At 44.0% G+C, this 12,107-nt stretch overlaps 1 protein-coding gene across 12 annotated transcripts in view; it reads left to right on the top strand.

Moving 5' to 3' along the window:
* Window positions 1-12,107, top strand: part of fhod3b (formin homology 2 domain containing 3b) — a 560,180-nt gene that overhangs the window by 400,404 nt on the left and 147,669 nt on the right. For 7 of the 12 annotated variants that reach the window (XM_080202833.1, XM_080202860.1, XM_080202879.1 and 4 more), the window contains exons 10-11: window positions 1,906-2,153; window positions 4,975-5,067. In XM_080202833.1, the coding sequence (XP_080058959.1) occupies window positions 1,906-2,153; window positions 4,975-5,067 (341 nt within the window). The remainder of the gene's footprint in view (window positions 1-1,905; window positions 2,154-4,974; window positions 5,068-12,107) is intronic. The other 5 variants (XM_080202871.1, XM_080202899.1, XM_080202918.1 and 2 more) reach the window with 1 other exon arrangement.

The following is a 12,107-nucleotide window of genomic DNA, read 5'->3' as shown; positions in this document are numbered from 1 at the left end:
CAGGTGAGATCAGAAATCCCTGCCCAAGGTCAACAGAAACTTGGACCATTGCCTGCGCTGTTTCCATGGCAGGTGAGGGTCCGACAACAGAAATCTCTGTTGACCTCGAACGGGAATTTTGCTCTCGCCTGAATGTGGCCATAAAATCCCATCTCATATCGTTAATTTGATTTATTATTGTCACGTATTGGTATACCGTGAAAAATACTGTTTCTTGCGTCTATGCAGACTAAGCACATCATTCATTGGAATACATGGGGAGAAGGAAAGGAGAGAGTGCGAGATTATGTTCTTATGGGATGTAGTGTTACAGTCATAGCTAGGGTGTGGAGAAAGATCAGCTCAATATATTGTAGGCATTCAGAAGTTTGATGGCAGCAGGGAAGAAGCTGATCTTGAGTAGTTGGTATGTGACCACCCCACCCCACCCAACCACTCTGCACATTGATCTAACAACAGGCTACTTATATTAGCTAGTTATGGTCAACGTGTTGGGATTGTGGCTGCTTTCTGATGTCAGGTTTGAAGTGTAATTTGGGTATCAAACCACTTAGTCAAAACTTAGGTCTTTGATGCAGCTCAGATCCACATGGCCTGTGGGCATGTTTATATCACAGCAGCGACATCAGTGAACCAATTTTGGTGTAATTGTGGTGTAAGTGCAGCCTGCATCTGGCTTACAGCAGAATGGCATTCCCTGGAAAAAGCAGTAGCCTTGTTCTTTACTTTGGAGTGAGTCTGGCTCTCCGTCCCTGAATTACTCTCCCAATTTTGACATTAGGTAGGGCAGTGTTCTGACTGTGGCTTGAATAATTTTTTGAGATCAAATCCCACAATGGCAATTTGTGACCTTAAAATCAGTTGAATAAAAATGACTAAATAAATCTGGAACTTTTTTTATCCATATGGGTGTTGCCGGCTGGCCAGCATTTATTGCCCGTCCCTAGTTGCCCTTGAGAAAGAGGTGGTGAGCTGCCTCCTTGAAATGCTGGCACAACTGAATGGCTTGCTAGGCCATTTCAGAGGGCAGTCAGGAGTCAACCACGTTGCTCTAGCTCTGAAGTCACATGTCAGCCAGACCAGGTAAGCAGGGCAGATTTCCTTCCTTCCTTCGTGAACCAGATGGGTTTTTCTGACAATCGATAATGGTTTCATTGTCATCAGTAGGCTCCTAATTCCAGATTTTTTTGATATGTTGAACTCAAATTCAACCATCTGGCATTGTGGGATTCGAACCCGGGTTCCTCGAACATTAGCTGAGTTCCTGGATTAATAGTCGAGCAATAATATCACTAGGCTACCCTTTGCTCCCCCCAATAAGAAACTGACATCCATGAAAGTGAGAAGATAACTCAGGTTGTAACCTAACTGACTTACAGATGTACTTTAGGGAAGAGAATCTGCCATCGTTCCCTGTTCTGGCCTATATGTGACTCCAATTTAACACCAGTTGACTAACTGCCTGATAGAAGGAGCCAGCAAATTGTATCAAACTGCTTCTTGAGGAACTTTAACGTCCTTTACCATGATTGGCTCAGCAATGGTACCACTGGCTGAGTCCTGAAAGTCGTAGTTTGCAGACTTGGCTTGTTGTTGGAGTAGCTGGAACCTACATGAGGGGATAACTAACTCACCCAGTCCCATACTGACGTGGATGGCTCTTTAGGCCACACAATTGTGTGAAACCAATGCATCACTTTCATCATGTAGACTGTAACAGTTTAAGAAGCCAATCCGCCATCATTTTCTCAGGGCATTTAGGGCTGGGTGATCAATGTCCATGTCGCCAGCAGTGGAAGAAAATATATCACCAAATGCAAATAGTTGGGGAAACAAATAAAATTGAATGTGAATTTTCACATTTGCAAATTTGCAAATCAACCACTTTTCCTAATTGACTTACAGATGGGCCTGAAACACGAAGATGGTGATGATGACGCTGTTACTCTGAGTGGACGCAAGGATCGGCGGAGATCAAGTCTTGGCGTGAATGAGCGACGTGGTTTAGAACGGCGGAGAAGTCGAAGACATTCGGTGCAAAATATCAAGAACTCCTTGTCGGCCCCTGCGAGTCCTTGCAGTCCCCTGCCTAGCCATTTCAGCCCACACTTCCTGTCAGCCAGTGGCCAGAGGCACGAAGACGTCAGCGAAAAGTAAGTGTTTGTCAAAAGTTGAAGAAAGCAGAGAACGTAGCTTTAAATCGAGGCGTGGTAATTATAGGACGGATGTCAGAGGTAGGCTCTTTACTCAGAGGGTAGTAAGGGCGTGGAGTGCCCTGCCTGCAGCAGTTGTGGACTCGCCAACTTTACGGGCGTTCAAATGGTCAGTGGATAGGCATATGGATAACATTGGAATAGTTTAGGTTAGAGGGTCATTAGATTGGTTCCACTGATCGGCGCAACATCGAGGGCCGAAAGGCCTGTACTGCGCTGTTATGTTCTATGTTAAACCATGTACTCTTGTGTGAGGTGGTCTTTTACTCCATTCTCACTCAATATAAAATGGCATTTTATCCCATCATATCTTGCATTAGTTGACACATCTGAGAAACATTGGGAATCAGCTAGGCTTCATCTTTCAAGAGGAAAAGGAGCACGAAGAATTGTCAACTATGAATATGAATATACAGGAGAGGCCCAAAAGCCTTTTTTTTTTAATATATTCATTTGTGGGACATGGGCGTCACTGGCTGGCCAGCATTTATTGCCCATCCCTAGTTGCCCTTGAGAATGTGAGCTGCCCCCTTGAATCGCTGCAGTCCATGTTCCCTGGGTTGACCCACAATGTGGAGATTACAGTGTGGGGTAAACACAGTAAGAAGTCTCACAACACCAGGTTAAAGTCCAACAGGTTTATTTGATAGTAAACACCACAAGCTTTTGGAACGCTGTTCCTTCATCAGATGAGTGGAGAGTTCTGATCAAAAACAGGGCATATAAAGGCACACACAGTTTACAGAATACTGATTAGAATGGATTAGAATTAGATTAGAATTAGAATAAATAAATGATTCAAATTAGAACAAAGACACACATTCTAATCAGTATTCTGTAAACTGTCTGTGCCTTTATATGCCCTGTTTCTGATCAGAACTCTACACTGACCTGACGAAGGGACAGTGTTCCAAAAGCTTGTGGCATTTACTATCAAATAAACCTGTTGGACTTTAACGTGGTGTTGTGAGACTTCTTACTGTGTTGACCCACAATGCCATTAGGAGGGGAATTCCAGGATTTTGACCCAGCGACTCTGAAGGAATGGCGATACATTTCCAAGTCAGGATGATGTGAGGGGAGCTTGCAGGTGGTGGTGTGTTCCCATGTATCTGCTACCCTTGTCCTAATCTGCTGAAGTCTGAAATGACAGGTTCTCGAGCCACCTAGTCCAAAATGGTGGTGGAATTGTGCACATCCTTAGACTAGTGCAGCAGGAAACATGTACAGATGAATAAGTACAGATTACAATATTACACATACATATAGAGGTGACATTTTGTTTTAGAGCAGCCATTTTTGGGGGGAAGCTCCCCAGTTGTGAAGTTAGATGTGATGCACTAACTTACGAACCATGCAAGCAATTTATGGGTTTGTGTGCACAGGCGATGGTTGAATGAAAATATTTGGTCACCTTGGCTATTGGGAATGAAAGTTTCATTCAAGGAGAGACATTGGACCCAGAAACCTTTTTAACTGTAGGTGAAATGACACAAACTATCATCACTGAATTTTTCAATGGGGATTTTTTTTTGCCAGTACATGTAGAGTTCCACTTTCTATGACAATGTCAACAAGTTTCAAGTTGTGTCAAGGGATTGGAGGTCACTTGAGTTGTTTGCACTTTTGTCTCCTGTTAGGCCAGAGACAAATGTGGCTGTCAAAGAGCAGCTGTTCCTTTCATGTAACTATAATGGACGTGTGGTTCTAACGTGGCTCAACATTGTGCCCGTGGCAAGGTCAGAATAATTGTATTGTGCTTGTGTTAAGCACAGTCTGTTCCCCACACAGCTTGCATCAAAAGGAAAAATCAGGCCCTTTGTGTTTCATAGTCTACAGTAGCCAGGACTCCTCTATTCAGGATTTGAAAAGGGCTGCCATAAACAAAAGGAAATGTTTATTTAGATTCCTTTCAACCTTTCCAGATGGATTTGAAGTTACATTTCCAAGTAGAGGTGCCCACTCGTGCTAACTTGCACCTGAACCCAGGTAAAAATCTTATTCTGACCTCAACGAAATGGGAATCCCCAACTCTTGGGTAGCACGGTGGCACAATGCTTAGCATTGCTGCCTCACAGCGCCAGGGACCTGGGTTTGATTCCTAGTTTGGGTCTGTGTGTAGTTTGCATGTTCTCCCCATGTCCACATGGGTTTCCTTCGGATGCTCCGGTTTCCTTCCACTGTCCAAAAGATGTGCAGGTTAGGTGCATTGGCCATGCTAAATTGGGCCTTAGTGTCCTGGATGCATAGTTGAGAGGAATTAGCAGGATAAATACGTGGTGTTACGGGGATAGGGTCTGGGAGGGATTATGCAGACTTGATGAGTCGAATGGAATCATCGAATCCCTACAGTACAGAGGGAAGTCATTTGGCCCTTCGAGTCTGCACTGACAACAACCTCACCCATGCCCTAACCCCTTATATTTAACCTCCTAATCCTCCTGACTCTAAGGGGCAATTCTGCATGGCCAATGCCCCTAACCAGCACACATTTGGATTGTGGGAGGAAGCCTATGCAGACAGGGGAGAATGTGCAAACTCTGCATGGGTAACCAAACCTGGAATCGAACCCGGGTCCTTGGCACTATGAGGCAGCAGCGCTAAACACTGCGCCACTGTGCTACCCCAATGATTCTTCATCTGCCCACTGTACTGCACAACTCTGGGCCGACACCTTCCTGTGTCCCCTTGCACGCCACAATTCATATATCGTTCGATCTCCTTCATTCCTGTTTTTGACGTCCCAATTTACTCTGTTCAGCAAAGATGAGGCTCAACACCACCAGGCCTGCCTTGCCGATGAACCAAACCAGCCTGATGATGTATTTGGGGCAAATCTCTCAGAAAGCAATGTGTAAGTACTGGGGGCTGCATTGAATTGCATGACTACAGCTGGGTCACTCTTCTGCTCCTCTGTGCTTCACCTATACGGGGGTGGGGGCACTCTTGTGGAAAGCTTTTGGTTGCTGGACATGCGGTGCCTACATTAGTAACAATCTCTCCTCTGCTCTGTTATGTTTGTCTGTAATGGATCGTAATAGAAAATGCAGACCAAACTGAAAATGTTAAGACAAAGTTGCAATTTTTCTTTAGTCTGTTGCTTTCGGAAAATGTGTGGCGCTTTTGTCTGTTGCTGTCTTATTGTGATATCGCAATATGAAATGATACAGATGTGAAGAGAGAGGGGGGTACCCAGGGCAAAAGAGGTGCCTCCAAGTTGCAACGGAAACATGCCAGTGTACTATAAAATGGTGCTTCTTTGCCGAGACCTCCCACACCCCTTTCCTTCCTTCCCATATTCCATCTCTTCCCTTCCATTCTTAAACCACTTGTTGCAAGTGACATCCATTTGTTTCAGATTTGGACAACATTTCTGAAGTCCACGTGTTGTCGGCACTCCTTGAAAAAGCAGCCTCTTCTGCACCTTGCATGCGAACTTTCCTCACGTGTCAGCTTAGCTCATTGTGAGTAGGTTACAGCTAGCTTGGCTGCGGATTTGAGTGCCTGGCTGGTAGTTGGTGCCCACATTGATGAGATGTGGTTTTAAACTAAGATATGCCCATCCAGGTAAAGTTGAAGGATGGTCAATCTCAGTGTTGTGGTCTACAGTGTTGCCAAAAGCAGATTATTGGATGATTTCTAGGACGTTACTGCAGTATAATGTGACTTTCACGTTTGCCTACACTCTGCTAATTTGGTCATTGTTACCCTTAATAATGTTTAAATGGTTCACTAACTGAATCATGTGGCCTTAAGTGAGCAGAAGTATGCTGAAATACGCGGCTGAAATGATTCGCTCATTCATGGCAGTAGGATTTTCCCATCCAGCTGCAGGGGACAGATTTGGCTGGGCGCCAAATTCTCAGACTTTGCAACAGCATGGCGAGGACGGCTGGTAAGATTGCGCCCAGTGACTACTTCAAAGCAAATCCATTGATTGTCAAACATTTTGAGATGTGACGAGGGTAAGGTATGACGCAGTAGAAATGTAAATGTATTTACTTGTATTCAGTCACAATGAAATGGATCATGTGCTCCTGGTCTTTCCCCAAAATGCTTTGAACCAGCAATACTACCTGGAGTGGCTTTTTGTCCAATTTGCCATCTTTCCCATGGCTTGGCAGCAGGAAATGGGCCTTTCCCTAATTGGCAAGGGTGGGACTCAGAACTTGGCATAGCAGGACATGGATCTTGAGTTTTCCCTGAACTTTTGATTATTAGTGAGTAAGTTGGAAAATCTCCCTTTGTTCATCACTTGCAAGCATTCCTGTGATTAGATGTGGATGATTTTTATGGGCGACAAGGTAAGAAATATCCTGAGAGAAAAAAACTGCAAAGAACGAGGGGTCCACTAGCACCATGCATTGGAACCAAGACCTGAATCCTTTCCTGACAAAAGTTGAGCAGAGAGTTCTGCCTTTTCAACAGTTGTTAAAGGCACTATCCTATGAGGAATTTGTTAGTGATGCTGCACTGTTACACTGAAGAGTCACTGTGAGGAGGAATATAGACTCCTTTACATGTTTGCAGGATGACTGTGGCCAGTTACCAGTTGCCCTTCTGACCCCTCAGCTGCAGTTGGGAAGGATGGTGAGCTCTCCTGACGCATGTGTGCCTCAGTAAGGCTTTGACTCTGTTCTCATCTCCCTGTGCCATACATGACCAAGGAACGTTTGCTTTCATGGGATGAGAGGGACAGTTGTACTGAAGTCATGAAAACGGTTAGAAAATGAGAGGTTAGAGTTTCATTTGTCACCTTTTGGTTGGAAGGAACGAAGAAGTGGATTAAGAATGCAGTTTGCATCCATGAAATATACATTTAATTAGACCTGTTAGTTCTGGAAAGTTCTACGTGTGAATTAAACTGTTACATTTCATAGAGGCTAAGAGTGCCTAAATTAGAATAAAAGCCCTTTTGAATGGCTGTTTACACAATATAAAAGCATAAATCTTCATAAGGCTGAAGGATTTGAAGCTAAATCAAACAGAATGGTGAAGCGCTTTCTTTCCAGTGGAAAGTCTGCTTATACAAACAGTGATTGTCTGGGTCCTTTTGATTACAGTAAAAAGTCTGACAACACCAGGTTTTAGTCCAACCTATTTATTTGATAATATTCTCACTAGCTTTCGAGGGGACAGCCTCTTTGTCAGGTGAATGGAGAGTTCTGGCCTCAGACAGAGCATATAAAGCACAGACAGTTTAGAGATTACTGATTAAAATGCGAATCCTTACACCTAACTTGCTGTTCAAGACCTGAAGTGGCTGATAATGTGAGTGGAAGGAGCACTGATCACAGTTTAAAGAGATGTGTATTGTCTCCAGACAGTACAGTAAGTGAGGTTTTACAAACCCAGGCAAGTCACGGGGGTTACAGATAGTGCGACATGAACCCAAGATCCCTGTTGAGACCGTCCTCGTGTGCGGAACTTGGCTATCAGTCTCTGCTCAGCGACTCTGCGCTGTCGTGTGTCATGAAGGCCGCCTTGGAGAATGCTTACCCGAAGGTCAGAGGCTGAATGCCCGTGACCACTGAAGTGTTCGCCAACAGGAAGGGAACAGTCTTGCCTGGTGACTGTCGAGCGATGTTCATTCATCCGTTGTCGTAGCGTCTGCATGGTCTCCCCAATGTACCATGCTTCGGGACATCCTTTCTTGCAACATATCAGGTAGACAATGTTGGCCGAGTTGCAAGAGTATTTACCATGTACCTGGTGGATGGTATTCTCACGTGTGATGATGGTGTCCATGTCGATGATCCGGCATGTCTTGCAGAGGTTGCTGTGACAGGGTTGTGTGGTATTGTGGTCACTGTTCTCCTGAAGGCTGGGTAGTTTGCTGCGAACAATGGTCTGTTTGAGGTTGTGTGGTTGTCTGAAAGCAAGAAGTGGGGGTGTGGGGATGGCCCTGGCGAGATGTTCGTCTTCATCAATGATATGTTGAAGACTCCGGAGAAGATGTCGTAGCTCAGATTACTGGATATTAGCCATTCACTTTACATATCTGCCATGATGGTATGTGGCAGCATTCAGGGACCACCTGTCTACAAAGGATCACTGCGACTGAGTAAAACCTTCCTTACTTTTATCACAAATTGGTACAAATTATAGTATAATCATTTACAGCTTCAGAAAGATTAGAGCTTTGTTTATTTTATGAGAATTTAATTTGCTGCGCTTAACGAAACCACCAAAAGGTCCAGGCTTCAATTCCACACCCTTAATTGTCTAGAATAATATCCAAAATGGACACTAAGTGCAAGATATGCTGACGCTAGTTTCTAGACCCCTGCAAACTGTTAAAACTCTTCTCAATTTCATTGTTAATTTGAAGTAATTGCTGTTATCTATGCACCTATAGCCTGAAATACTTATCTTTTTGCTTCAGAATTAAATTTGACTTTTCCTTCGGAGGTATTGCGGACAGACTTCATAGAATCATAGAATTCCTACAAAAGGAGGCTGATTGGCCCTTTTGGTTCTGCACCGACTCTCCAACAGAGCATCTTACCCAAGCTCATATCCCTGCCCCCCTCCATCACAGCCTCTCCCTGTGGCCCCACACATTTACCCTGTCAATCCCACTAACATCTTGCGACACTGAGGGGCAATTTAGCATGTGCAATCCATGTAACCTGCGCGTCTTTGGACTGAGAGGAAACCGGAGTGCCTGGAGGAAACCCACATAGACATGGGGAGAACGTGCAAACTCCACACACAATCACCCGAGGCCGAAATTGAACCCAGGTTCTTGGCACTGTGAGGCAGCAGTACTAGCCACCGTGCCACCATGCCGCCCTCATTCTCTGATCTCATTCACCCCTCTACCACTGCCAGTGAGGATGGGGAAGTTGGTGCTCAGCGATTCACAGCAGCAGGACTGGAGAATTCTAGCTGTGGGCGAGGTTGGAGAATTCCAGCCTTCGTTTCTGGCATCAGTGATTCGAATTTTAATGGCATGCTGATGGCATTCAACACTTATTCCTCAATACTCACATAGGATAGGCTCCCTGTTCATTTTGCTGTTTCAGCTGTGGCCCAGTTGGTAACGAAATCAGAATGGTTGTGATTCAAATTCCCCTTCAGAACATGAGCAAAAAATTCCAGGTTTGCCCTACCGGTACAGTACCGAGGTAGTGCTGTACAGTCAGACATGCCACCATCAGCTTGTAGCATCGGATGTTGCAAAAATATGTGTTATACAACTGGAACACAATTTACTGGCCACTATAAATACATGAGACTCCAAATTGAACTTCTGCTGTAACCTTGATCGAGCTGCACAAGGACAATATGTGCTTTCCTTCTCCATCAACCACGGGCATATATCTGCATTAATAGGGACACGCATACTCTTCAGTAACCCACATTTATGTCATCTGGATCACTTGAGGTTTGTAAGACGGAATATTTTTGAACGATAGTCACCCTCATAAATTTAGTTGCTATAACAGTACATCAAATACTAGGCTCATAATTAAAACACTGGCATGATCTGACGACTTGACTTTCCAGCCATGCCTGTCATCAAGTTTGAAGAAATGGTTGTAAATTTAGGCTGTATTTTGCTTTTAACCACAATCATCGCCGTTCACCATTTCTCCGCTTCTCCCCCTTGTCAGCGAGCGAAATGATGGCAGGGACACTTGATAGGGGGTCGGGTTATAGCATCAGCTGGAAACTCTTAGCTTGTGGGGTTATGTCCATGTTCTTGTGCTGCTGGGGAAGAGAAGATGCGAGTCTTCATCCATCCCTTTGCCCCGATCATTCTAAACTGAATATTAAAACCCTGTCACTTGGGCAAGTTTGGAGAGAGGACACGTGCGTTGAAAGTCATCGAGTCAGAGTAATGATGGTAGGTTTGCTGGTTGCTCTGTGAAGTTCAGCAAGGGTAAGATACAATCGTGGTAACAAGAAACTAACAGAATCCTGCGCATTGAGCAAGCAAATTGGTTTTTGCAAACCTCATTGAATGAAATCTAACTGGATATTTATACATGTTGCTTAATGTTCATTTCTTAATGAAAAGTTCTTGTATTCATTGCTTAAGTCAACAGAGTAAGGTTTGATCATTAAAAAATAATCAGACGCAATCAAGGGTAACTGAGAGGCACAATTACTGATAAAAGCACAATGTACTATCTTTTTATTAAATCACCTAAGGTTCTGCATATCGAAATTGCAATACTGGTACATGATTATTCAAAAATTAAATGAGTTAAATGCTCTGTAGAAGTAGTGCACCATGCAATGTTGGGCAAACGCCCCATAGTTAAAATGTGGTATGCGCTGTCCAGTAATGAATAAAGGACTATGTAATTGACCTTTAATCAGTCGGTAGCTTTTTTTTTGCGGAAGAATAACGTGAATAATTCAGTCATTTGAACTGAGCAATGTCAATGGCAAATGTTTTGACTCCTCAAGAGTGTTCGAATTAATATGCCCCGTAATGACGGAGTGGAAATCTGTCTGAAGATGGGGACAGTTGAAGTTTCATAGAACGTAGAACATAGAACACTACAGCACAAACAGGCCCTTCGGCCCACAAGTTGCGCCGATCACATCACCTACCAACCTACAGACCTATCTATAACCCTCAATCTCATTAAACCCCATATTTTTCCTTGGAAAAATTTTGCATAGCTGCCAGAATAAATCAGGAAGTTGCATTGATGTGGTTGAGTAGAGTTCACCTCCCGAGGTTTGCTTGTGATCTTAAGCATTTGATTGTTTTGGAAATATGACAAGGGTAAACAACATACAAAATAACCGCAAAAAAATATATTCCCATCATTTTGCAGTTGAATATTGCAATTGTACCAGAAGGAGTAGAAGCTGCAAGTGAAACATGTAAAACTCACAAACCAAAGTGAACTCTGGTAAACTGAATCTTGAGAAGTCAAGGGAACAGCAGTCTGAGTCCTCCCACTCCTGACGTTCTGGAAAAGGTTGGGGTCAGACTTGCAATGAGCTGCCAGAAAAGGTTTTTGGTACGATTTCCAGTGAAGGAGAGGGCAGAAAATTCAGGTGATCAAGGAATGTGGGAGGATAAAGATCAGAATAAAATGTTAACATATGGGTTGGGTGGCACACTGGTTAGCACTGCTGCCTCACAGTGTCAGGGTTTCAGGTTCAATTCTGGCCTTGGGTCACTGTCTGTACAAAGTCTGTACGTTCCCCCCGTGCCTGCAATGGTTTCCTCCCGTACCCCAAAGGTGTGCGGGTTAGGTTGATTGGCCATGCGAAATTGCCCCTTAGTGTCAGGGAGATTAGCAGGGTAGATGCGAGAAGTTGCAGTAACAGGACGCAGGTGGGATTGTGGTCGGTGCAGACTCAATGGGCTGAATGGCCTCGTTCTGTACTATAGGGATTCTATGAAAGAGGAGAAACAGGTGAAGCCAGACCAAGCCAAACTGTTCCCCCCTCCCCCCCCACCCCCAATACAATGAGATTGGATTTTAAAAAATGACCCTTCAGACCCCAGACAGTAGTAGAGTCCAACAAGTTTATTTGGTATCATAAGCTTTCAGAGCGCTGTTCCTTCATCAGGTGAGTGGAGACTCGAGTTCATAGACACAGCATATATGGACGGATACTCAATTGCAAGATAATGTTTGGAATGTGAGTCCTTACAGGTAATCAAGTCTTTGGAGGTACAGATAATGAGAATGGAGATAGGAGATCAGAGCAAAATGCTGGCCAAACACAGCAGATCTGACAGTATATGTGCGCGAGAAGCTGAGTTAATGTTTCAATATTGGACTTGAAACATTAATTGTGTTTCTCTCTGCACGGATATTCTCAGGCCTGCTGAATATTTCCAGCCCAGCACTTATTTTTATTTCAGATCTCCATCATCCACGTTATTTTAATTTTATGTTAGTGACTCATAAGGGA

Source organism: Carcharhinus amblyrhynchos, chromosome 2 (assembly GCF_965287045.1).
Source record: "Carcharhinus amblyrhynchos chromosome 2, sCarAmb.v2.hapA, whole genome shotgun sequence".
NCBI classification, from domain to species: domain Eukaryota; kingdom Metazoa; phylum Chordata; class Chondrichthyes; order Carcharhiniformes; family Carcharhinidae; genus Carcharhinus; species Carcharhinus amblyrhynchos.
Note: the sequence above shows the minus strand (reverse complement) of the source record. Positions and strands in the feature narration are given on the sequence as shown.